The 27,965-nt window shown below is 35.9% G+C and overlaps 1 protein-coding gene across 1 annotated transcript in view; it reads left to right on the top strand.

Annotated features, from left to right (window-relative positions):
• Positions 1 to 23,878, top strand: part of LOC148942701 (uncharacterized) — a 40,869-nt gene extending 16,991 nt beyond the window's left edge. Inside the window, exon 2 of the mRNA XM_089102509.1 lies at positions 23,309 to 23,878. Within this exon, the coding sequence (XP_088958635.1) occupies positions 23,410 to 23,757 (348 nt within the window). The 5' untranslated portion in view covers positions 23,309 to 23,409 and the 3' untranslated portion in view covers positions 23,758 to 23,878. The remainder of the gene's footprint in view (positions 1 to 23,308) is intronic.
• The last annotated feature ends 4,087 nt before the right edge of the window (positions 23,879 to 27,965 follow it).

A 27,965-nucleotide genomic window follows, 5' to 3' on the forward strand; every position in this document is an offset into this window, starting at 1 on the left:
ACCGTATTTTTCTCAATAACAACTGCTATTTGTAAGCAATAGATAAATCAGGCACTTAAACTTCTACAATTGAGTTCTCTGATTGTTTCGTAGTTTAAGAGGAAGGGAGATAAATTAGTCACATGTAAATCAGGTAAATTAATCACAAAAACATTTTGATTTAAAAGCACATCATAAAGCTTATTCTTCATTGTAAACCGTTACGACGGCGACTGCTGCACCTGAGAGCCTCACACCTGCTGTTGCAGTGGCACCCACACTATTTTTAGCAGAATTTCCGGTGCTGGTGTAACATCTGTCATTATGGGAAATTACATATTCCTTGACGAAGAGAGGCGCATCCCCAATCTTGGGTGTTTAGTGAATTGGACGAGTCTTGTCTCTTCATTATTTGCAAGTAGCGCCTGTAAAAGTGGTACTTTCTAGCGGCAAAAATTGGCAGAAGCTGCTCTGCCTGAACGAAAGCATTTGCACTTGCAACTGGCATAGTAAATGCTCGCGCCCAGACATCCTTCAGGGTCTTCTCATTACTTTTCTCAGTGTATATTCGGAGCAAAGCTTTCTCTTCAGCTTGGGCGATCTCCTGGTGCTTGGATCCTGGTGTCATGATGATCTTGCATGCATCCTTATAAACTCCATCTTTAAGTGACAGTTAAACCACTGTTGGTTTCTCTACGTCGTAAAGTCTTGATGCTGCATCTCAGCCAGACATTGCGTTGCAAACGAGTAGATTTTCTGCTGCATCGGTTTCTAGTTTTTTCTTAATCCTTTTTATGTCGTACACTCGTTGGTTATTTTCATGCGTCTCTGGCTGCATAAAGATATTACATGCATCGAGCTTGGCATGGCATACAGAAGAAGGACTAATAGGTTGGTATAACTCCCTATTAAAGTGGTCGACTACTTTCTTTTGAATATCTTCTTGTAAGGAGATAATTCAGTCATTGGAAACGACAAACCTTTGGTTCTCTTGATGAAAAATTGGAATCCAACGTCAGAAATCCAGGTTCCTAGTTTGTTCTTAATCCTTTTTATGTCGTACACTCGTCGGTTATTTTCATGCGTCTCTATATGCATATTGATAGCACATACATGAAGCTTGGCATTGCCTATAGCAGAAGGACTAATAGGTTGGTATAATTCCCTATTAAAATGGTCGACCAAGTTCCAGCGCAGCAGACTGCAGTTTGCACAACTAAGACATCGGCATGATCCTGAGCATGTAGAACTTTACATCCTCAATTTGCCATCTTCTCAATAATTAGGTTGATGAAGAATTTTTTTTAATTTTTGGGATTTCACAAAAATTTCCCAAACATCATCCTGAGCCTTTAGAACTTTACATCCTGGATTCGCCAGCCTCTCAGTAAATAGGTTGATGAAGCGTTGTTTATTTTTGAGATTTCTCAAAAATTCGTCCTTACTTTTGACAATCGTCATATAAGGAGAGAATTCAATCGTTGAACACTACAAACCTTTCGTTTTCTTCAGCTACTTACAATTTTTCGTCGTTGGTGTAGCAGTATAAGAGTCAAAGCTACCACTACCTGGCCGAAATGCCTTATGGCATAATCTACGTAATGTTCTACAACCTCAGACTATAAGGATCCAGCAGGCCACAGGATTTTGTATACTAGCAAATCACCATCCAACACTCTCTGGGAGGTTGACAATGTCATTGGACCATCGAGCCCCTTAATTTTCATCAATACATTTGTTAGGGAGGCAATCATCGGTAGAGAGGCTTTCATTTGTTAGAGCAATACATTTGTTAGAGAGGCTGTAATTATTATAATTATACACCAGGGCATTTTGTATAGAAGAAGTTGTTGAAGCTTCGAAAAGGGCTCATCCGATTGAAAATTGAAAGAGTTAGTGCCCTTTTTAATATTCAACAGTGATTGGAGGGCAACCAGCCCCCCCCATGCCCATCACTTTCCTAAACACATCCAATCAAAATTTTGAGATAGCCCTTTTTATCAGCGTAGTTGAAAGATCGAGAAATTATGTCTTTGAGGATGACAACCCCTCGCAGCCCTTGGAGCAAGGATTGTAAGTTATGCCCTGAGGGCATATGAGGTTTTTATAGAAAGGGTGGTTGTATAACTTTCGGAGACGTTTTCTTGGATTGGTAATCAGAAGCTCTAGTGCCATTTTTAAGAGCCACAGTGATCGGTGGGCAGCTACCTCCCCCTCCCCTCACGTCGTGTTTTCCCCAAATGTATCCGTGAATATTTTGCGATAACCATTTGTTTACAATAGTCCAAAGAGCACATAACAAAATCTTCAGAGTAGACACAATCCCCTGGAGCCCAGGGGCAAGGCTTAGTGTTGTGCGATAATTTAATAAAACGATATAATGAAATTTTTACTTTCGATTTTTGATAATAGATATATTGTTTTCGATATTTCTGATCAGTGTTTTTGCTCAGATTAACTTTAGGTTTTGGCAAAATTTGATGACAAAATTTGTAATTAATGAGTATTTTGCATAATTTGTTTCCAAATTTTGAATTAAGTACAAAAAAAATTCTTTTACAAGAACGAATATTACAAAAACCATGATTTGGTATTACTCGTGCTCAGGGTAATGAAAAATAAGCTATTGGCTAATTTTGGCTATTCGAGTCAGCAAAACTTAAATATTTCCCCCTGAGAATTTTTTCAGCCTTTCAGTGGTTAAATAAAAAATAGTTGTTTTTTTCACCTGAAAGCAAGGAATTTTTCCGAGTATAAGGGAATAGTAAGTACATATGCAATTCTACGACTTTATGTTCCTTCCGGTGTTATTTGCGTACGGCCCTAGGAATCTTTATGTTATTTGCGTACGCCTCTACACCTATTCAAAGAGATTCAGAACTCCCTCACATGGACTTATACTTTCAGCTGGTTTAGTGGGTATAGTCTGGTTTGGTGGGTATAATCTGGTTTGGAACTTCGAAATTATTCAACTTTATTTAAAGGGATAAGGAATTCGCAAATTGGACACTATGAACGATATTAATTAGTGTTTTGAATAATAGGAGTTTGAATGATTCTAATTAGTGATTGGATTGTATGAAGGTGGAGAAAAAAAGGATTAAACTGATTAACAGTTAAGGTAACCCCGAAGGGGTTGTTAACTCAGGTAATTTGTTATAAATTTGAAACAACATCAGTCTATGAAAATGGCTAACGACGATAGAATGACATTGTGAGTTGACCTAGCTTTTAGGTCAATTTTGGAGGGAAAACCAAAAATACTCAGACTCGAAAATAAATGGGATCTGCCTCAAGGGCAAGGCTCAGAGGCCCCTCCTTCCCCCATTTCTGAGGGTAGGGGAGAAGGGGCTAATTTTGGAGGGAAAACCAAAAATACTCAGAATCGAAAATAAATGGGATCTGCCTCAAGGGCAAGGCTCAGAGGCCCCGCCTTCCCCCATTTCTGAGGGTAGGGGAGAGGGGGTCAATTTGGGAGGGAAAACCAAAAATACTCAGAATCGAAAATAAACGGGATCTGCCCCAAGGGGAAGGCTCAGAGACCCCTCCTTCCCCCATTTCTGAGGGGAGGAGAGGGGGGGGGGTCAATTTTGGAGGGAAAAACAAAAATACTCAGAATCGAAAATGAACGGGATCTGCCTTAAGGGTAAGGGTCAGAGGCCCCTCTTTCCTCTATTTCTGAGGGCAAGGGAGGGAGGGGGGTCAAATTTGGTGTGAAAACCAAAAAAACACACAAACAAAAAGAACCGGAATCGTTCGCACGGTCACGGCTCAGAGGCCCATTCTTCCCCCATTTCGGCGGGCAGGGGCGGGGGGGGGTCAATTTTGGAGGGAAAATCAAAATGCAAGAAAATTATGGAAAATACAATTCTCTGGTTCAAATTTGAAACTTAAGTCTATTTTTGGATCGAAAAATAAAACTATTTCCGTAAAATCTGAGCTAATAAGGGTTTTTGACCGTAAACTCTAGTTTCTTGTATGAAAATTATGGAAAATACAATTATCTAGTTCAAATGTGAAACTTAAGTCCAGTTTTGGATACTCATAATGATGAGGACTGATGGTTCTAATTCAATATTTTTTCATAAAAACAAACTATTTTTTTTTAAACTTCGAAAATATTCAACTTTATTTATTTATTTATTTTTGTACGTATCTTAAAATGACAAAATATGCTTACGGCTCTATCAATTGTGCTCTATGATTGGTCAGAGACACGATGTGGCTTTCCCAATTGGTATTCTATGTCCGATTATCGACACTACCTAGTCTATTGCATGTATTAAATCAGTATTTTTTACGCAGTGGAACGATAAACACATAAGTCATATCTTAAAAAAAAATTGAAGATGGAGCATTTTAATAAAGTGTGTTCACATAACCAGGTTATTGTTGCATTGAACGCCGACAAGGAGAAGTATTTGAACTATGAAACAAGTACAAGTGGTAGCACTATTGGAAATGTATGCATGCATTGTAATGACAGTAAGGAATTAAATTTCTTTGAAATACCGAAAAAATTCAACTCTTATGTTGGTGGTTATGCGAGATTGAGATCTCCAGAGATGATTTCGCTCAAAAAGAATGCTAACTTTAAAATAATTATTGATGATAGAGGACAACTTCTTGCTACTGTTGCAGGTAAAACATTACCTACTGAAACATCCAATCGTCAGCTATTGGGTATTAGCATTCAACGGAAGGTCAATAAAAGTAATGTCTACTCTGCTACTAATATCGTAAACCATATCTTGTCTACGTGCCGAAACTGTTACCTGTGTAAAAATAATGTGATAATAGACAGTGAAATTGCCAGAAAAATAAAAAGGGCATTGTCAGAAAATATCACTATGGAATATAAGCATGAATCGATGAAAAACAAAGCAGCAGCAAACGTTACTGCCATTGATCAAACAGTCAATGAACAAAATAATACCAAAGACGAAAAGCATACTGAGCCTGTTGATGAGACACCAGTAAAAATTGTGTATGACTCAAAATGGAATAATGATTATTCTACTGATTATGAACTAAGAGAAGACAATAGCTATAATATCAAGAGAGAGCATGGTGAACTATTTTATGGAACAGATTCAAATGTTCAAAGTTAATCATTGATATTAATAATGTATCATAATATATTTTTGTATTAATATTCTACATAGCATCATTTCATTAAAAATATTACATTGTTATGTGTTCATTATTTTTAGAGTAAGCTAAGCTAGCATATCAAACGTTTAGAATCTCTATTAAAACATTGGAGATGTAAGAAAAGGAATATGCATACATCTATTGTCAGACACATGGGATAACATTGACAAAATTTAGGTATCAGAATGAAAAAATTCATTATCAACGTCCTTTATCGGATATATCGGATAAAATTGATAAAATATAAGTGTAAGAGTGAATATTTTTTATCAACATCCTTTGTCAGATACATCAAATAAAATTGACAAAATCTAAATTTTAGAATGAATACATGCTTTAACAACATCGTTCATTTTATTTGACGGATGATATTAAAAAGCTCCACATGCTTGGTTGTATGTATTATACATTAACCTACATCTTTCGTATATATAGTATGAAATTCACTAATTCTAGATTTTTAAGTTACTACATTTTTTTATCAATATCAAATAGCGTATACGTTGGAAGAAATTTACGAAATTTATAATTCCAGAATGAATAAATTCATTATCAACATCCTTTGTTGGATATGTCGGATAAAATTGACAAAATCTAAGTATCAGAGTGAATATTTTTTTTAACAACATCCTTTGCCAGATACATCAAATAAAATTGATAAAATCTAAATTTTAGAATAAATAAATGCTTTAACAACATCCTTTACCGGATATGTCGGATAAAATTGACAAATTCTAAGTGTCAGTGAGACTAAATTTTTTTTAACAACATCCTTTGTCAGATACATCAAATAAAATTGATAAAATCTAAATTTCAGAATAAATAAATGCTTTAACAACATACTTTATCGGATATGTCGGATAAAATTGACAAAATCTAAGTGTCAGAGTGAATAAATTTTTTTATCAGCATCCTTTTCTCGGATACATAGGATAAAATTAAAAAAATCTGAATTTCAGAATGAATAAATTAATTATCAACATTATTTGTCGGATATGTTGGATAAAATTGACAAAATCTAAATTTCAGAATGAATAAATGCTATAACAATATCCTTAATCGGATATTCCGGGTAAAATTGACAAAATCTAAGTATCAGAGAGACCAAATAATATATCAACATCCTTTTCTCAGACACATAGGATAAAATTGACCAATGCTAATTGTCAGTGTGAATACATTTTTTTTATCAACATCCTTTGTCAGATACATCAAATAAAATTGACAAAATCTAAATTTCAGAGTGAATAAATTCATTATCAACATCCTTTACCGGATATGTCGGATAAAATTGACAAAATATAAGTGTCAGTGAATAATCTTTTTTATCAACATCCTTTGTCAGATACATCAAATAAAATTAACAAAATCTAAATTTCAGAATGAATAAATGCTTTAACAACCTCCTTCATCGGATATGTCGGATAAAATTGACAAAATCTAAGTATCAGAGTGACTAAATTCTATAGGATAAAATTGACAAATTCTAAGTGTCAGTGTGAATACATTTTTGTGAATAATCATTATTCCATTTTGAGTCATACACAATTTTTACTGGTGTCTCATCAACAGGCTCAATATGCTTTTCGCCTTTGGTATTGTTTGGTTCATTGACTGTTTGATCAATGGCAGTAACGTTTGCTGGTGCTTTGTTTTTCATCGATTCATCGTTATATTCCATTGTGATATTTCCTGACGATGTCCATTTTATTTTTCTGGCAATTTCACTGCCTATTATCACATTATTTTTACACAGGTAACAGTTTCGGCACGTAGACAAGATATGGTTTACGATATTAGTAGAAGAGTAGGCCTTTCTTTTATTGACCTTCAGTTGAATGCTAATACCTGAAAGCTGACGATTGGATGTATCAGTAGGTAATGTGTTACCTGCAACAGTAGCAAGGAGTTGTCCTCTATCATCAATGATTATTTTTATGTTGGCATTCTCTTTGAGTACAATCATCTCTGGAGATCTCAATCTCGCATAACCACCAACATAAGAGTTGAATTTTTTCGGTATTCCAAAGAAATTTAATTCCTTACTGTCATGACAATGCATGCATACATTTCCAATAGTGCTACCACTTGTACTTGTTTCATAGTTCAAATACTTCTCCTTGTCGGCATTCAATGCTACAATAACCTTGTTATGTGAACACACTTTATTAAAATGCTCCATCTTCACTTTTTTTTAAGATATGACTTATGTGTTTATCGTTCCACTGCGTAAAAAATACTGATTTAATACATGCAATAGACTAAGTATTGTCGATAACCGAACATAGAATACCAGTGGGAAAGCCACATCGTGTCTCTGACCAATCATAGAGCACAATTGATAGAGCCGTAAGCATATTTTGTCATTTTAAGATACGTACAAAAAAAAAAAAAAGTTGAATAGTTTCGATTTTTAAAAAAATAGTTTGTTTTTATGAAAAAAATATTCAATTAGAACCATCAGTCCTCATCATTATGAGTATCCAAAACTGGACTTAAGTTTCAAGTTTCACACTTGAACTAGATAATTGTATTTTCCATAATTTTCATACAAGAAACTAGAGTTTACGGTCAAAAACCCTTATTAGCTCAGATTTTACGGAAATGGTTTTATTTTTCGATCCAAAAATAGACTTAAGTTTCAAATTTGAACCAGAGAATTGTATTTTCCATAATTTTCTTACAAAAAACTAGAGTTTTTCGATTCACAGCATTTTGATTTTCCCTCCAAAATTGACCCCCACCTCCCCTGCCCTCATAAATGGGGGAAGGAGGGGCCTCTGAGCCTTGCCCTTGAGGCAGATCCCGGTTATTTTCGATTCTGAGTATTTTTGGTTTTCCCTCCAAAATTGACCCCCCCCTCCCTCCCTGCTCTCAGAAATGGGGGAACGAAGGGTCTCTGAGCCTTCCCCTTGAGGCAGATCCCGTTTATTTTTGATTCTGGGTATTTTTGGTTTTCCCTCCAAAATTGACCCTCTCCCCTCCCCTGCCCTCAGAAATGGGGGACGGAGGGGGCTCTGATCCTTGCCCTTGGGGCAGATCTCGTTTCTTTTCGATTAGGAGCATTTTTTGTGTTCCCTCCAAAAATGACCCCCTCTCCCCTACCCTCAGAAATGGGGGAAGGAGGGGCCTCTGAGCCTTGCCCTTGAGGCAGATCCCATTTATTTTAGATTCTGAGTATTTTTGGTTTTCCCTCCAAAATTGACCCCCTCTCTCCTACCCTCAGAAATGGGGGAAGGAGGGGCCTCTGAGCCTTGCCCTTGAGGCAGATCCCATTTATTTTTGATTCTGAGTATTTTTGGTTTTCCCTCCAAAATTGACCCCCCCCCCTCCACTGCCCTCTGAAATGAGGGAACGAAGGGCCTCTGAGCCTTCCCCTTGAGGCAGATCCCATTTATTTTCGATTCTGAGTATTTTTGGTTTTCCCTCCAAAATTGACCCCTCCCCTCCCTCCTCTGCTCTCAGAAATGGGGGAACAAAGGGCCTCTGAGCCTTCCCTTGAGGCAGATCCCGTTTATTTTCGATTCTGAGTGACCGGTAGAAATGTCTTCCTATAGGACCGGTAGAAATATCTTCCTATAAACGTTAGACCCTATTTTGAATTGTCAATACTGTTCAAACATCACTTGTGTATTATACAGACCACATCGGAGAGGTAAAGCTAGGTCAACTCACAATGTCATTCTATCGTCGTTAGCCATCTTCATAGACTGATGTTGTTTCAAATTTATAACAAATTACCTGAGTTAACAACCCCTTGGGGGTTACCTTAACTGTTAATCAGTTTAATCCTATTTTTCTCCACCTTCACAATCCAATCACTAATTAGAATCATTCAAACTCCTATTATTCAAAACATTAATTAATATCGTTCATAGTGTCCAATTTGCGAATTCCTTATCCCTTTAAATAAAGTTGAATAATTTCGAAGTTCCAAACCAGATTATACCCACCAAATCAGACTATACCCACCAAACCAGCTGAAAGTATAAGGCCATGTGAGGGAGTTCTGAATCTCTTTGAATAGGTGTAGAGGCGTACGCAAATAACATAAAGATTCCTAGGGCCGTACGCAAATAACACCGGAAGGAACATAAAGTCGTAGAATTGCATATGTACTTACTACTTAAGGGTGATATCCCATCCTCAATACCTTGTTGTTCACGCCAAAGTTTCATATTGTATTTTAACAATGTCCTTTCTCTAATTAGATAGCAGGGCCGGATAGCAGCTCTTGCAGGGGTAGATCTAGAGCAAATTTTTGGGGAGACCCAATGGGACAAGGGTGCCAACGAGCAAAATCTCAGGGGGAGGGGGCAATGTGGCAAAGGTGCCAATAAATGACCAAATTGACAAATTCATTCTAAAAAAAGAGTAAGAAAAAGAAAAGAACTTTATTCCCAAAATCCCTACAAAAAACTTCTTGTGGCAATTCCGCCTTGAAAATTATTTTTAAGCCTGCTTTTCTTTGAAAAAAGTTTTCTTGTTTTCTTTTTCTTTCTAATTGTTTTTCAAATCATGCTGGAAATGCTCCCTCCATGAACAATTTTTCCTGGAAATTCTCTCCTCCCAATTCCTCAATGGGAAGTTTCTCCGAAGCGAAATTCCCCCACGGATAATCTCTGCCGCAGAGAGTCCCCCAGCAATCTCAACTCCCATGAAACTTTTCCCTGGGCAATGTTCCTGGAATATCTACGCGTGTAAAGTTAAATTGGCAAAGAGAAAGTAATTTTTACCCCCTGAAATGACGATACGACTCGTAAAAAACGTAACAAAAAATCAATATAAACACTTATTTGATGTGTTTTTTAAATTTCCCCTCTTCCCAAAATCTTTTATACGCCCCCCCCCACAAAAAAATTCTTCCCCCCTGTCCCCAGAGGCTTGATACTAGACCTTTTGGCTATGGTCATCAAAATGTCTATCTCAAAATGTGATCGGATGACCTTGGGACAAAAGGAGCATGGGAGGGATGGGGGAATATAGTTGCCTTCCAATCGTTTTGGTCGTGAAACGGGGAGCTAGAACTGTAATTTCTGTTTGTCGAGCCCTCTCCAGATCCTATATGACCGTTGGTTCAATGCGATCACCCTGGCAAAAAACAAAACAAAAACAGAATAAATAAACACGCATTCCTGATCTTTCTTCTGGCAAAATTTACAAAATTTCACATTTTTGCAGATGGAAGATAGAAAACTACGCTATTGTTCAGTGATATGCCAAATCTGAGGGTGCGTTGTTTACTCAGATGGAAGCACAGTTTATAGAATTAGCAGTATGATCATTCCCTATCTCGCCCATTATAAAAACTCGGACCGAGGTGCGAGTGCTCCAGAGAACGTTTTTGCAGATATAAACATAAGCGGCATTAGATCTTTTCACTGGTAGACAAGTCTGATTTCCCTTGGACACAAAACTTACAGTTATAATAGAAATAAATGGAAACCCGCTATTACGAATAATGCACTTTGTAACCATTTCTCATTGATTGACGAAAACGCACTAACCCGCTAATGCAGAAATAAGTGGGAGGAGCTTTTTGTTCGCACCGAGAATGAAGACCAGGAATGATCTGCGATAAACTTACTGGATAATTCTATAAACTGTGGATGGAAGCTAAAAAACCGGTATGATTCTCTGATATGCCAAATCTTTATGGTGTTTTGTTTACTAAGATGCATTGACATTTTAGGGACGTTCCCGCCCTTTGTGAAAAATCATTCGAATTTTCTCAAACTTATTCTTTTTCATGAGTGTATGAAACTTGATGAATTTTATACATTTGGAGTCAGCATAAAAAAGCCAATTCATTTTATGAATCTATTGTTATGAAACTTCTGTTTTTTAGAGTTTCTGTTGGTATTTGGCCGAGTTGCTCCTTACTTACAGTTTGTTACCACAAACTATTTGATTAACTAATCAGACTTGGAATCCGCTTTCAGTCAGTATATTGAATTATTCCTCTTCTCTGCCATTTGCGAAACAGTTTTCTATTCTGGATCTAGTCTGCTTTTATGTTCACCAATAGATACCAGAAAAAGCCGAAATAATATCATTTCCGATATCGAAATTTACATTTCGATATCGATATTTGTTGCGATACCTCAATATCGATATCAAATATCGCCCAACACTAGCAAGGGTTGTAAGTTATTCCCCAAGGCATATAAGGTTTTTATGGAACGTTGGTTTTTATGGTTTTTATATAAAATGTCATAGTTTTGAAACGTACAAATCACGTATACGCAAACCTGAGACATGGCTCCCCATCAAAGCTTATCACCACAGTTTATATAATTATCCAGTAAGTTTATCGCAGATCATTTCTGGTCTTCATTCTCGGTACGAACAAAAAGCTCCTCCCACTTCTTTCTGCATTAGCGGGTTAGTCTGTTTCCACTTGTTTCCGATTAGGTCACAGTCTGACTTGTCTACCCGTGAAAAGATCTGATTCCGCTTATGTTTCTATCTGCAAAAACGTTCTCTGGAGCACTCGCACCTTGGTCCGGGTTTTTATAATGGCTGAGATAGGGAAAGATCATACTGGATAATTATATAAACTGTCCTTATCACATTGTAAAAATGTCTCAATTCACTTTACAAGTTAAGTTGTTTTAATGTTATGATCCAAGAATCTATGCAACGATTGTAATTTTTGACACTTCATCTGGGGTCAAACAGAAAGGTCATAAGACGCAAAGGACATTAGAACGTCACGAGAGAGGCGTAAAGTATTGAATAGATTTTTAATGCGAATTTTGTAAAAAAAAATGGAATTGCGAGTAACTCCATAATGATTTGTCCAGTAGGAGCTAAACGTTAGAGTTATATTCTTGTTTCCCTGTTTTGATGAATGTTGAAAAATGTTTGCTCAGAGAAGGGGAGAGGCTCTTTTATGGATTCCAACATACAAATAGCCAACCAAACTATGTATTCTTATGGTAAAAAAGTATATAAAATGTAATTTGTTTCGTTGAAAGACACTATGTAAATGAAAAACAAACAGAAATTCATTTAATAAACTTTTGTTTACAAAATATGTTTTTAAAAGGATAGTCAAGAGCTACATTAAACCAAAACTAGACAGAAGTACATTTAAATTATCTTCTAAGCATAAAACTCCCGTAAATCACCATCAATAAGTAAATGAAAACCCAAACGAGTAGAAATTAAAATAAATAGCCAATTAAACACAAAACGAGCAAAAATTAACATGAGTAGGGCTGATAACCCCCATGCCTTCTCAAGGCCAGAACATAATTTGCGCTTTAATGAAAATTTTTCAGTGGGAGTATTTTTTGCGGTGTGTGTGTGTGTGTTATTTTCCGTGGTGGGTTATTTTCGGGGGGGGGGGGTAAACTACCGCCACCGTTAAATACCTAACCAAATAACCTCTATATGCTGTATAATTAATAAAAATATACCTACATCGTAGTTTTTCTCAATGAGACTAAGCTAATTATAACCTACTGCAGGCAGACAAACCGGTTTTTCTCAGATCATACAGATCAAATTCTTGAGCGATGTTGGGATATTTAATGAGTATCGTCCTGCCTAAGTAATTAGGGATGTAGGCACAATTTTTTAATTATTATTATTATTATTATTATAGACCAGGGCACTTCGTATAGAAGAAGTTGTTGGAGTTTCGAAAAGGGCTCATCCGATTGAAAATTGAAAGGGCTAGTGCCCTTTTTAACATTCAAAGGTGATTGGAAGGTAACCAGCCCCCCTCCCCATGCCCATCACTTTCTCAAACACATCCAATCAAAATTTTGAGGTAGCCATTTTTATCACCGTAGTTGAAAGGTCGAGAAATTATGTCTTTGAGAATGACAACCGCCCGCAGCCCTCGGAGCAAGGATGGTAAGTTATGCCCTGAGAGCATATAAAGTTTTTATAGAAAGGGTGTTCGTATAACCTTCGGAGACGTTTTCTTGGATTGATAATCAGAAGCTCTAGTGCCATTTTTTTTAAAGTCAGAGTGTTCGGTGGGCAGCTACCTCCCCCTCCCCTCACGTCGTGTTTTCCCCAAATGTATCCGTGAATATTTTGCGATAACCATTTGTTTACAATAGTCCAAAGAGCACATAACAAAATCTTCAGAGTAGACACAATCCCCTGGAGCCCAGGGGCAAGGCTTAGTGTTGGGCGATAATTTAATTCAACGATATTTTTACTTTCGATATTCGATAATAGATATATGGTTTTTGATATTTCTGTTCAGTTTTTTTGGCTCAGATTAACTTTAGGTTTTGGCAAAATTTGATGACAAAATTTGTAATTAATGATTATTTAGCATAATTTTTTCTTTCCAAATTTTGAATTAAATACAAAAAACTTCTATTGCACTAACGAATTTTACAAAAACCATGATTTGGAATTACTCGTGCTTAGGGTAAAGAAAAATAAGCTATTGGCTATTTTTGGCTTTTCAAGTCAGCAGCATGTCAATATTTTCCCCTGAGAATTGTTTCACCCTTTTACTGGTTAAATAAAAAATGTTTTTTTTTTTCAACTGAAAGTAAGAAGTTGTTCTGTATATAAGGGGAATATCCCATCTTCAATACCTTGCTCTTCACGCTAAAGTTTCTTTTTTTATTTTAAAAATGTCCTTACTCTAATTAGATAGCAGGGGCGGAAAGCAGCTCTTGCATGGCCGGATCTAGAGCAAAATTCTGGGGGAGGCCCAATGGGACAAAGGCGCCAATGAGAAAAATCTCGGGGAGGGGGGAGGGGGCAATGCGACAAAGGTGCCAATAGATGACCAAATTGACAAATTTATTCTAAAAAAAGAGTAAAAAAAGAAAAGAACTTTATTCCCAAAATCCCTCCAAAAAACTTCTTGCGGGCAATTCTGCCTTGAAAATTATTTTTAAGCCTACTTTTGTTTGAAAAAAAGTTTTCTTGGTTTCTTTTTATTTCTAATTGTTTTTCAAATCATGCCGGAAATCCTCCCTCCGTGAAAACATTTTCCTGGAAATTCTCCCCTCCCAATGCCTCAATGATAAGTTTCTCCCAAGCGAAATTTCCCCATGGAGAATCTCTCCCGCAGAAAATCCCCCAGTAATCTCAACTCCTATGAAACTTTTCCCATTAAATATCCCAACACCGCTCAAGAATTTGATCTGTATGATTTGAGAAAAACCGGTTTGTCTGCCTGCAGTAGGTTATAATTAGCTTAGTCTCGTTGAGAAAAACTAAGATGCAGGTATATTTTTATTAATTATACAGTATATAGAGGTGATTAGGTTAGGTATTTAGCGGTGGCCGGAGTTTACCCCCCCCCCCACCCCGAAAATAACCCACCACGGAAAATAACACACACACACACACACCGCAAAAAATACTCCCACAGAAAATTTTTCTCTCAGAAAACATCCCCTGGAAAATATTCTCCCCCCCCCCAGCGGCCTTTTGGTCTCCATTCACTTTCGACTTACAAAAAAGGACTTGAACTCTAAATTTCTGATCTAATGACCACCCTCCTAAGTTTCTGCAACCATGAGGTGGAGGTCTGACTGAGGAAGGGAAAGTCACCCTCCCATACGGAATAAATTCTCCTCATTTTGGGGATCGATCTTACTCGATTTTTTTTTCTTAATAATAGTGTAGACCAGAAATATTCACAGAAATCATAAGGAAGTAGATACCAATTTCACGTTTTTTAAAGTTTCTTTCGTACCTCCCCCCGCCCCCCAACAAAAATCATAGATACAGCCCTGGGGATTATAGATCATTTTCTACCTCCACCCTCCCCTCATCGCTCCCTTCTAACTAATTATGTATTTGTTTGATTAATGGAGGAAAGATACGGGAGAAAAGGGTCAAACCTCGGGGAAATTTTCACAGATTTTTCTTTACACGAAAATGTTCACAAATATCAGCTTAATTACACAAAAGAAATTCACTCGAATCCCCGTTGCACAAGTGTCCTAAATTTGCCCTTTAAAGGGGAAAATGAGGGGGGGGGGAATCAATATTTGTGTTTATAAATATTGTGGAGTTTAAATGGTGGTTTCCTATCAAATCAAGCATATTGACACCAAATCTGAATTCAGATTTTTATTTTTCTACGTCCTAATGCCCATTTTCACCTTAAAAGGACGGGGAGGGGGGTTAATACTTGAAATTAAGAGGTTGTTGGATTATTAGGTCGTTTCCTGTGAAATCAATGATGGTGAATACGAAAATGAAGGAAAAAACTTGATTTTATTCAGCTAAATAGCTCATCTTACCTAAAACGGTTGTGAAAGCTGACCTACATTAACTAGTTATTTCAACCATTTTTGGTCGATTCATCCTTTCCTATTAAGCAAGGAATGACACCTTAGAATATGAGTCTCAAACAGATTAATTAAAACCCAGTATTCCAGAATCCCCTTCCCCCTCCAGTTCGTTATTTTCCTTCTATAGTGCTATTCTTTAGGTTATCTAATCAGTGGGGCCATCTACCATAGTACTATTAAATAGTATGTGCTTATCCTGTAGATCTTATATTATCTGAAATAGTAGAGCATATCTACGAAATAGTTCATATTAAAAAAGAACGATTATCCGAGTCCAAAACTGCCCGTCTTTCGTTTCAGTATCTGAACCTACTTGAAATCCAGAAAAAGATAATGAGAGCTGAACGAAGTGGCAACCTTGAGCTTTATCTACAGCCGTTGTTGGAAATGCTCCATTAATTTGATGCTTCCGGCCACAATCTTTACACGAAGTCTAGTTGGCTGTTCGTGCAGTCAATTATTCAGCTGAGGAAAGACAACCCAGAGTAGTACATACCGATACCGGAATACGTTTTCATCCGGAGAACTCAAAACTACGGGGGGGATTTTTCTCATTATTGGGTTATCGACCGTACCTTTTTGGGAATTACGAAAACGACTGGTAGTCTGAAGAGAGGTAGAGGCATGACTGAATTGCAGCGTACAATTTGGAAATCTGCTATGTCTACTTTGGTTCTCGTTAACAAGCACATGCAGAACCTGATTGGCCTCGCGGAGTTGACTATTGAAAATGACACAAAAGCAATATCCTCGAGGAGAGCTAAACATCTGGCGGACATCGAATTGACAGTTCGATACATTGAGCCCCTAAAACCCCTCAGGGAGAATTCATTGCTGTTGGACGTGGTTACTGTTGTCCACACTTCGTCATCTGTAAACAATAATATAAAAGTCCAAACTAGGGATAAAATCCTTTTTGATAGACAGTGTATAGAAATTAATTTTTGTGAATTTCTAAACTCTGTCTATAAAAAGGGTTTTATCCTTATTTTGAACTTTTACTTTATCGTCATGGAAAGGCAGTGTGGTCTCCGAAATTATCTACATCTGTAAACACGGACAATGCTAAATCTGTGGGAGGATTGTGAAGAACATGAAGGCGAAAGACATTGAAAAATATGTTTTCAGAAAAAAGGAGAAAGCTTAAACTATAACTGAGACGTCATCCGCGGTTATATATAGCGAGAGATAAATGGTCGACCCAGCTATTATCATCCAACGTATAGCCACAGTGGCTAGCACCAGTGGTTCAGAATTTAGCGAGGTTCTGTTACTCAAGCTCTGTAGTTTTCCACCATCACTCTTTAGTTCGTTCGAGGTAATGAGGGCAATTTTCCTGGAATATCTCCAAATGTAAAGTTAAATTGGCAGAGAAAGTATTTTTAACCCCCTGAAATGTTTTTCCGACTCGTAAAAAGCGTAACAAAAATGAAAATAAACAAATTTTTGATCTGTTTTTCAACATTTTTTAAGCAACCCCACCCCCCCAAAAAGTATTTTGTACCCCCCCAAAAAAAAATCCCCCCCTGTCCCAGAGGCATGAATGATAATAGACCTTCCAACTATGCTGATCAAAATGGCTATCTCAAAATTTGATTGGATGACCTTGGGGGAAAAGGAGCATGTGAGGGAGGGGGGATATAGTTGCCCTCCAATCCTTTTGGTCGCGAAATGGGGAGCTAGAACTGTAATTTCCGCTCTAACGGGCCCTCTATAACCGTTGGCTCAATGCGATCACCCTGGCAAAAAAAGAAAAAAGAACAAAAAAAAACCAGAACAAATAAACACGCATTCGCGATCTTTCTTCTGGCAAAATTTTCAAAATTTCACATTTTTGCAGATGGAAGATAGAAAACTACGCTATTGTTCAGTGATATGCCAAATCTGAGGGTGCGTTGTTTACTCAGATGGAAGCACAGTTTATAGAATTAGCAGTATGATCATTCCCTATCTCGCCCATTATAAAAACTCGGACCGAGGTGCGAGTGCTCCAGAGAACGTTTTTGCAGATATAAACATAAGCGGCATTAGATCTTTTCACTGGTAGACAAGTCAGATTTCTCTTGGACGCGAAACTTACAGTTATAATAGAAATAAATGGAAACCCGCTATTACGAATAATGCACTTTGTAACCATTTCTCATTGATTGACGAAAACGCACTAACCCGCTAATGCAGAAATAAGTGGGAGGACCTTTTTGTTCGCACCGAGAATAAAGACCAGAAATGATCTGCGATAAACTTACTGGATAATTCTATAAACTGTGGATGGAAGCTAAAAAACTACGGTATGATTCTCTGATATGCCAAATCTTTATGCTGTTTTGTTTACTAAGATGCATTGACATTTTAGGGACGTTCCCGCCCTTTGTGAAAAATCATTCGAATTTTCTCAAACTTATTCTTTTTCATGAGTGTATGAAACTTGATGAATTTTATATATTTGGAGTCAGCATAAAAAAGCCAATTCATTTGATGAATCTATTGTTATGAAACTTCTGTTTTTTAGAGTTTCTGTTGGTATTTGGCCGAGTTGCTCCTTACTTACAGTTTGTTACCACAAACTATTTGATTAATTAATCAGGCTTGGAATCCGCTCTCAGTCAGGCCGCTCTCAGAGCAGTACAGAACGCTACAGGAATACCTGTTCATCCGGAGAACTGACAACTACTGGGCGGCATTTTCTCCTTTTTGGTTTATCTACCGTACCTTTTTGGTAATTACGAACACGACTGGTAGTCTGAAGAGAGGTAGAGGCATGACTGAATTGCAGCGTACAATTTGGAAATCTGCTATGTCTACTTTGGTTCTCGTTAACAAGCACATGCAGAACCTGATTGGCCTCGCGGAGTTGACTATTGAAAATGACACAAAAGCAATATCCTCGAGGAGAGCTAAACATCTGGCGGACATCGAATTGACAGTTCGATACATTGAGCCCCTAAAACCCCTCAGGGAGAATTCATTGCTGTTGGACGTGGTTACTGTTGTCCACACGTCGTCATCTGTAAACAATAATATAAAAGTCCAAACTAGGGATAAAATCCTTTTAGATAGACAGTGTATAGAAATTCATTTTTGTGAATTTCTATACCCTGTCTATAAAAAGGGTTTTATTCTTATTTTGAACTTTTATTTTATCGTCATGGAAAGGCAGTGTGGTCTCCGAAATTATCTACATCTGTAAACACAGACAATGCTAAATCTGTGGGAGGATTGTGAAGAACATGAAAGCGAAAGACATTGAAAAATATGTTTTCAGAAAAAAGGAGAAAGCTTAAACTATAACTGAGACGTCATCCGCGGTGATACATAGCGAGAGATAAATGGCCGACCCAGCTATTATCATCCAACGTATAGCCACAGTGGCTAGCACCAGTGGTTCAGAATTTAGCGAGGTTCTGTTACTCAAGCTCTGTAGTTTTCCACCATCACTCTTTAGTTCGTTCGAGGTAATGAGGGCAATTTTCCTGGAATATCTCCAAATGTAAAGTTAAATTGGCAGAGAAAGTATTTTTAACCCCCTGAAATGTTTTTCCGACTCGTAAAAAGCGTAACAAAAATGAAAATAAACAAATTTTTGATCTGTTTTTCAAAATTTTTTAAGTAACCCCCCCCCCCCCCCCCCCAAAAAAAAAAATCCCCCCTGTCCCAGAGTCATGATAATAGACCTTCCAACTATGCTGATCAAAATGGCTATCTCAAAATTTGATTGGATGACCTTGGGGGAAAAGGAGCATGTGAGGGAGGGGGGATATAGTTGCCCTCCAATCCTTTTGGTGGCGAAATGGGGAGCTAGAACTGTAATTTCCGTTCTAACGGGCCCTCTATGACCGTTGGCTCAATGCGATCACCCTGGCAAAAAAAAAAAAAAAAAAAAAAAAAAACCAGAACAAATAAACACGCATTCGTGATCTTTCTTTTGGCACAATTTTCAAAATTTCATATTTTTGCAGATAGAAGCTAGAAAATTACGTTATGGTTCTCTGATATGCCAAATCTGATGGTGTGTTGTTTACTAATATGCATTGACTTTTTAGGGACGTTCCCGCCCTTTCTAAAAAACTATACGAATTTTTTCAGACTAATACCTTTTCATGGGTACATGAAACTTGATGAATTTTATATATCTGGAATCGGCATAAAAAGCCAATTCATTTTATGTTTCGATTGTTATAAAAATTCTGTTTTTTAGAGTTTCTGTTGCTATTTGGCTAAATTGCTCCTTACTTACAGTTTGTTACCACAAACTATTGATTAACTAATCCGGCTTGGAATCCTCTCTCAGTCAGTATATTGAATTGTTCTTCTTCTCTGCTATTTGCGAAACAGTTTTCTATTTTGGATCTAGTCTGCTGGATGTTCACCGGTAGATACCAGAAGAAGCCGAAATAATATCATTTCAGATATCGATATTTACGTTTTGATATCGATATTTGGTGCGATACATCAATATCGATATCCAATATCGCCCAACACTAGCAAGGGTTGTAAGTTATGCCCCAAGGCATATAAGATTTTTATGGACCTGCTGGTCGTATAAACTCCGGATCGGAGGGGGCTTATTTGATTGGAATTCAGAAGTTCTATTGACCTTTTTAAGAGTCAAAAGTGAATAGAGGGCAACCATTCCCCTCCAGGCCTACTATTTCCCGAAATACATCCGATCAAAACAGTTATTTTGTTCAGAATTGTTGAAAGATCCAGTAATTAGGTCTTTGAGCATGTCAAACTCCCCACAGTGAACAATCCCGCTCAATAGTAACCGAAACTCTAAAAAACGGAATTCTGATACCAATAGAATCGAATCAAAAGAATCGAATTTTTATGCTGATTTCAAATATATGAGTTTCATTAAGTTTAGTATTTCTCATCAATGGCTACGAGCCTGAGAAAATTTGCCTCAGTTTCGAAACAAGGTGGAAACATCCCCTAAAAGTCAGAGAATTGTAATGAAAATCACACCATTAGATTCCGTGTATCAGAGAACCCTACTGTAGAGGTTTTAAGCTTCTATCTGTCAAAATGTAGAATTTTGTAATTTTAACAAGAAGAAAATTCGCGGATTCGTGTTCTTTTTTTTTCAGGGGAGATCGTATTGACCCAGCAGTCCTAGAATATCGTGAGAGGGCTTATACGAACGAAAATAAAATTCTAATGCCATTTTTAAGCGACCAAAAAGATTGGAGGGTAACTAGGCCCCCGCCCCCACCCCTTTTTCCTCAAAATCGTCTGATTAAGATTTTGATTTGGCCATTGTGTTCATCATAGTTGAAAGGCCCAAAAACTATGCCTTTGAATATAACATGACCCCCCCCCCCCACAGCCCCAGGGAATAGGTCTTTAAGTTTTAAAAATTACCCATTGTTTGCGCATAGTAGTTGTTATTGGGAAGCATGCATACATTTTAGGGTTGGAAGACAAATTTTCTGCTGTTTTTTTTTCATGGGGGAATTTTCCAGACGGTGAACTTGTCTGGGCAAATTATTCACTGGGGGAATTTGGCAGTATTCCTATACAAAATACTTTTTATCTTTCTCGCTTTCTCTTTTCCGTCTGAATTTTAGGCGTGGAGTTGTTAAAGGTAATTGTCCTGGGTAAATGGTCACCGGGGTTGAATTGTCTAGAGAATATATTCTTGGAAAAGGTATTTCTCCGTGGAGTTTGAGCCAGATTTCCAGGAATTATCTAAAAAACGATCAGAAATTAAATAAAAAGCAAGTTTTTTCAACTGAAAGTAAGGAGCAACATTAAAACATAAAATGGTCAGATATTATTACGTATAATAAGGGGGTTGCCCCCCTCTCAACATCTCGCTGTTCATGCTAAAGTTTGGATGTTTTCCCAATTCTTTAAGAACGATTCCTGAAACACAAGGGTCGTTTAATTGGAACAATAAGAGGTTTTTGTCAAAAGTACTAAAAAAACTTTAGCGTAATGTTTAGTGTATACTATTAGTAGTACCACTATACTTACTGTAACTCATGACGCTAAGGGTATTAAGGTGAAACTCTTAAGGTACTTTTAGGGAGAGTTTCAATTAAATGAAAAAACTATATGTATGCAGGTTTTCAAAAGGGTATATAAGCAATATTTTAAGCAATACCGCTTATAGATTTGATAGAAATATAAATATCATTATAGATAATGATAGAAATATCATTTGAAATTTTAAAAGATGTAATTCGATTCAAAATTAAAAGTTCTAGTGGCCTTTTTAAGTGTAAAAAGAGATTGGAGGCCTTCTCCCAAGCTCCTTTCATTTTCCAAACACATCCAGTAAAAATTTTGAGAAAGCTATTTTGTTAGTCATAGTAGGATTGTCCAGCAACTATGTCTTTATGAATATTGGGTTTGTCAATCTCCTACATTTATTTAATTGAACCATTATGCTTTAAAACTAAATGTTGCTTTAAAACTAAATCGAAAAGCACTGTGTGTATGGTTGCCAATAAGAAACCTCAGCAACATCTCTAGAACGACTGGGTTGCTAACTTTCGGGCTGCTACTATTACAACTTCTGCTCTTACAATTTAAATAAATCAAAAGGGTCTAAGTGTATCCAGGCTTTCAAAGAGCATAGATGGAATGTTTTGGGAATGATATTAAGTATTATTTTTCATGTCAACTTTAGGATGCATAAAATTAAACTAACAATAATCTTTGTGTCCAGATTAAAAATTGTTTAAAAATTTTCTCCAACATACAAATACCCACCAAAACTCTGGATTATTATGAAAAAAAAAGTATATAAAATGTAATATTTTTCGTTTAAATACAATATGTAAATGAAAAATAAACATAAATTAATTTTATAAAATTTTTTTTAAAAAAAAGGTTTTTAAAAGAAAAGTAAAGATTTCCAATAAACCAAAAATGAGCATAAGTAAATTCAAATAATTTTCAAAGCATAAAAATCCAAAAAATCACCCTCAATAAATAAATGAAATCCAAAACAATAAAGCTACGATTAAAAAGAAAACAAGCAAAAATTAACATGAGGAGGGATGATAAACCCCATGGCTTCTCAATGCCATAACATAATTTGCACTTTAATGAAAAAAACAAATTACCGTGAATTGTCAGTTTAACATACATATACTAATATCTATTCCTTTAAAGTTTGGATAATTTTTTATTTATTAAAGCAAATAGAGTGAAAACATTTAAAATGTATTTTGGTTTGATTAATTGACTTTATTTCTACTTATTTTTGGGTTAATGGAGCTCTTTACTTTTTTTTAAAAACTTCGGTGAAAAAAGTATATAAAACTTCATAGTTTTGAAACGTACAAATCACGTATACGAGAACCTGAGACATGGCTCCCCAACAAAGCTTATCACATTGTAAAAATGTCTCAATTCACTTTACAAGTGTAGTTGCTTTAATGTTATTATCCAAGAATCTATGCAACGATTGTAGTTTTTGACAATTCATCTGGGGCCAAACGGAAAGGTCATAAGACGCAAAGGACATTAGAACGGTACGAGAGAGGCGTAAAGTATTGAATAGATTTATAATGCTAATTTTGTAGAAAAAAAATGGAATTGCAAGTAACTTTATAATGATTTGTCCAGTAGGAGCTAAACGTTAGAATCATATTCTTGTTTCCCTGTTTTGATGAATGTTGAAAAATGTTTGCTCAGAGAAGGGGAGAGGCTCTTTTATGGATCCTAATTGAGAGTTGCATCACTCCCTAACTGAGCTCCAATAACATAAAAATTCCCTTACAGTCCCGTATTAAAGTTGTTTTCGCTCTGCTTAATTTCTCTACATATGATTGATAACTAACAGACATGTAAGTTGGTGTTTGCATTCTTACGTATGCCCCCACCCTCCGTATAAAATGAGTGATTAGGAAGATTCTATAATATTTATTTTTTAGGTACTAACAAAGAACATTCATTTAGAGAAGAAGATTGAATTAGAGGACATCAATTTTAACCAAAATTATCCTGATAATTGTGGACAACAAGCCAATTAGTCATGGAAGATTGTTGTGAATTAGCAGATGGTTGTAAAGTAACCTACGATTTAATACGTGCGGTTCGTGAAGGAAAACTCGAAAGAACAAGGGAGTTGATCAATACCTTCGGGCTGTCATACTCAAAAGAGTGGTCTGATGGATATGTGTTACTTCGTGAGGCTTTGATAAAGAAGCATATATTAATTGCTAGATTGCTTTTAGATTGCGGTTGTAAAGTTAACCAGGATAAATTTGGGGATACACCACTGCATATTGCTGCTAGAAAAGGCTACAAGAAGATTGTGGAACTATTATTAGAAAATGGTGCCAAAGCTGACTTAAGAGACTATGAAGGTAGAACAGCCTAGCATACTGCAGTAAAATACAATCAGGATGGACTAGTTAATTTGTTGATTAGCTATAAAGCTTATATAAATACTCAAGATGATGATGGAGATACACCACTGCATATTGCTGATAGAAAAGCTTACAAGACGAGTGTGTAATTATTAATAGAAAATGGTGCCGAATCTGACTTAAAAGACAATAAAGGTGGAGAAACACCACTTCAATTTGCAGCTGGATATCATAGCACCAAGAAGAGTGTGGAACTATTCTTAGAAAATGGTGCGAAATCTGACTCAAGAGACATTAGAGGTAGAACAGCATTTCATACTGCAGTAGAAAAACATCAGGAACGAATAATTAATTTTTTTTTAATCTATAAAGCTAATATAAATACTCAAGATGAAGATGTAAATACACCACTGGATTTTGCAGCTAGATATAGAAAAGAGAAGATTGTGTAACTATTATTAGAAAATGGTGACAAAGCTGACTTATAAAACATTAGAGGTAGAACAGCCTTGCATACTGCAGTAGAATACAAACAGGAAGGAATAGTTAATTTGTTGATAAGCTATAAAGATAATGTAAATACTCAAGATGAAGATGGAAATACACCACTGCACAAAGATATATATTTATATGCATATAGAATAGGCTACAAGAAGATTGTGGAACTATTATTAGAAAATGGTGCGAAAGCTGACTTATGAGACATTAGAGGTAGAACAGCCTTGCATACTGCAGTAGAATACAAACAGGAAGGAATAGTTAATTTGTTGATAAGCTATAAAGCTAATGTAAATACTCAAGATGAAGATGGAAATACACCACTGCATTTGGCAGCTGGATATAGCAACGAGAAGATTGTGAAACTATTATTAGAAAATGGTGCGAAAGCTGACTTAAGAGACATTAGAGGTAGAACAGCACTTCATTGTGCCTGTGGAAATGTGCCTGGAAGACTTGGAGAATTTGATAGATTCGATTATGAAATTGAAATTATTGCAGCCTTATTGGAATTTGGGTCTGACATAAATATTACGTGTCAGAATGGACATACACCTCTTGGTTTAATTCTAACTGATGGGTTTTTGACGACCGAAATCTCTCTGATTCATCTATATGTCAGCCACATAGCTAAAATGAAAATTTCAAATTTATATGTAAGTGAAAAAAATTTGCTATTAGCAAATGAAGCAAAGAAAAAATACATGATTCGCAGGGGGGATTTTGATGAGAGTGATTTTCAGGATCAATGTGTGAGAGAACTGGAAAGAATGAAAAATGAAAAGATTTGTGATTGTACTATTTCTTTTTATGACATTTTGACAAAAGGTATGCAATCGTTGGCAGTGTACATGAGGAATGAAAATGTAGTAAAGGCTTTGAAATCGACAGGCTGTGGAATAGAATTCCCGTTGTATGCTGGCATAATAAAAAGCCATACCAGAAAGGGTATGGAAAGGAAAGAGTTACTTGAACTTGGCCTTGGAAGTTTGTATTCTCTTTTTAACAACCTTACTGACTTACCATATGGCTGCACTGAAAAAATATTGAGCTATCTCAGTAACAAAGACTTGGAAAATTTGATAGATGTATTTAAATCACATTGAATCAATTAAGGAGGAATGACGGAACCGAGTGCGTCTTGAAATAACCTTGCTGCAGCAAGGATCGAACCCTGGTGCTCCGTATTGGCAAGCAGAGCATCAATTCACTGTGCTGCAACAGGTTTGGCCCTGTGACAAGAGCGACAATCATTTACCAAATTGAAAAATTTATTTTAAAAAAGTGAAAAACAGAAAGAAAAAGAAAATAAGGAATGAGGACGCCAGAAAGTCTTTGAGGGAAGGGGATATGGTCCCCCTGGATTCTCAATAGGTTTGTAGAAAGTGACATTTTTGAGAGAGTAAGAGAGCCATTAACCAATTCTCAAAACGTTCATAAATTCTCTGGGACAAAAGTGCCGGCAATCTGAGAATGGAACATACATGGAAGTAATGTGTTTTGACTGGAGCCTCAGAGTTCCTTTCATGGTTCCAAAAATCTGGATTTATTTTTTTAATATATGCGGAAGAACATCGAGAAGAAAATCAATATAAACTAAAACGAACTTGCAGGCTTTTTCGTTAATTTTTTTTTTCAGAGTCAGTTCATTTAATAGGTTGGAATTTTGTTTGTGCTATTAGACTTGATTGATATTTTTAATTTTAATGGACTTTATCTACATAGAATCAACATAACACAAAATTAGTATGATGCAAAAAAAAAATTAGTATTATACAAAAAAAACCATATAGATAATTCAAGAAAAAGAACAGTCTAATTACTTTGAAGTCAAGATTGTTAAATAGAACGTTAGCAGAATTGGCAGTGTTGAATAATGAAGCAATAAAAAGATAATGCATACGTTGAAAAATGTTTTTATTCTGACAATCAGTACATAAATTGGCAAATTCTTGCAATGTATTGAAAAGAATACCTCAAGCTCACTGGTTTAAGCACCAAACAGTCGAAACAGCAAGCCCAAGCAGAGTCAGGATACTTGCTGTGCATTTTGGGTGTACTTGTAACAAATATTTTACATACGTACGCTACTACGGTATAAACAAAAGTCCATGACTTAAATTTATTATGTATTATATATAACCTAATCTAGCATTTTCCTGGCAGTCTTTTTTATTTACTTGAATTTAGTTATATACATAATACTCACTCAAAAAGATAAGCAAACACATAACACAAGTCTAAGCCCGAGGGCCTAGTAGTTTAAAAAAAATAACTCAACTGACTAATTAACAGGCCTATATATAACTACGTTCTATTGTAATACAGCTGGTCTTTCAAACAATTATAAAATATTATTTTAACCAAACATTGATTTTTATTGATACTATTAGCTTTATTTTATTTTGAAATACCTTTAATCTCTAATAACAAACACCAGCTTTTAATTCATAAGACTAACAGTTAGGTACTGTTCTACCACTGCCTACTGCTGATTATAATCCATTCACCGTTCAGGATAGCTAAGTCTCATTCTTTGGCCCTGACAATTTTTCCTTTTCATTTACTTCTTTCATTTATGATTTTGTATCTTCAATTCAAATTCTATTAATAGTATTCTTTAAGTTTCATTTTTATTCCCTTTGTAAATGACTATCTATTTTCAATTAAAATTCTTTCAATTACATTATTTTAAACTTAAACCTTTACCAATTTCATAAATTTTTTTGTATTTAATTCAATTTATCTTAATTGCACTAGTCTAATTTCATTCTATTACTCCTTTCATAAATGAAATTTTGTTTTTAATTCGAAGCTTAGCAACAGTGGTTTATTTCAGTGCACTACATATACGCTACTCATATTCTTTTAGCTTGACGCCAATGCTCTTCTAAAAGCTAGTCTTCCAACCATTATGTTTATTGTTCCCTGTGCAGTTCTTAGCGTTCCATATTTCTACTCTCTCATAAGTTTTTTTTATATGAACAAAAAAAGCGACATTATTACATAATTTAATATATGAGATTCAGATCTTTCAATCTGCAGACTTGCATTTTCAATTTTTTATCTAATTTTGGCTCCTTCCAAAAGGAAAAGTATAAGCAATATAATAATTCTGATTCAGTGAATTATAATCCATTCACCGTTCAGGATAGCTGATAACTTGATAACTTGATACGAATGAATTCAATGATTGTGAATCTTGTCTCTTTGATGCATGTTACAGATGCAGCCGTTTCGTAAAACAGCTTGTTTTAGAAACACCTGTAAAATTAACTTTTCAAATCTTCCTTTAAGTGCCAAAACCATGAGTTTATTTCAGACGCACTCGGTTCCGTCATTCCTCCTTAATTGATGCAATGTGATTTAAATACATCTATCAAATTGTCCAAGTCTTTGTTACTGAGATAACTCAATATTTTTTCAGTGCAGCCATATGGTAAGTCAGTAAGGTTTTTTAAAAGAGAATACAAACTTCCAAGGCCAAGTTCAAGTAACTCTTTCCTTTCAATACCTTTTCTGAAATGACTTTTTATTATGCCAGCATACAATGGAAATTCTATTCCACAGCCTGTCGATTTCAAAGCCTTTACTACATTTTCATTCCTCATGTACACTGCCAACGATTGCATACCTATTGTCAAAATGTCATAAAAAGAAATAGTACAATCACAAATCTTTTCATTTTTCATTCTTTCCAGTTCTCTCACACATTGATCCT

Source organism: Artemia sp. Qi Xiang Cuo, chromosome 16, assembly GCF_049724085.1.
Source record: "Artemia sp. Qi Xiang Cuo chromosome 16, ASM4972408v1, whole genome shotgun sequence".
In the NCBI taxonomy this organism is placed as follows: domain Eukaryota; kingdom Metazoa; phylum Arthropoda; class Branchiopoda; order Anostraca; family Artemiidae; genus Artemia; species Artemia sp. Qi Xiang Cuo.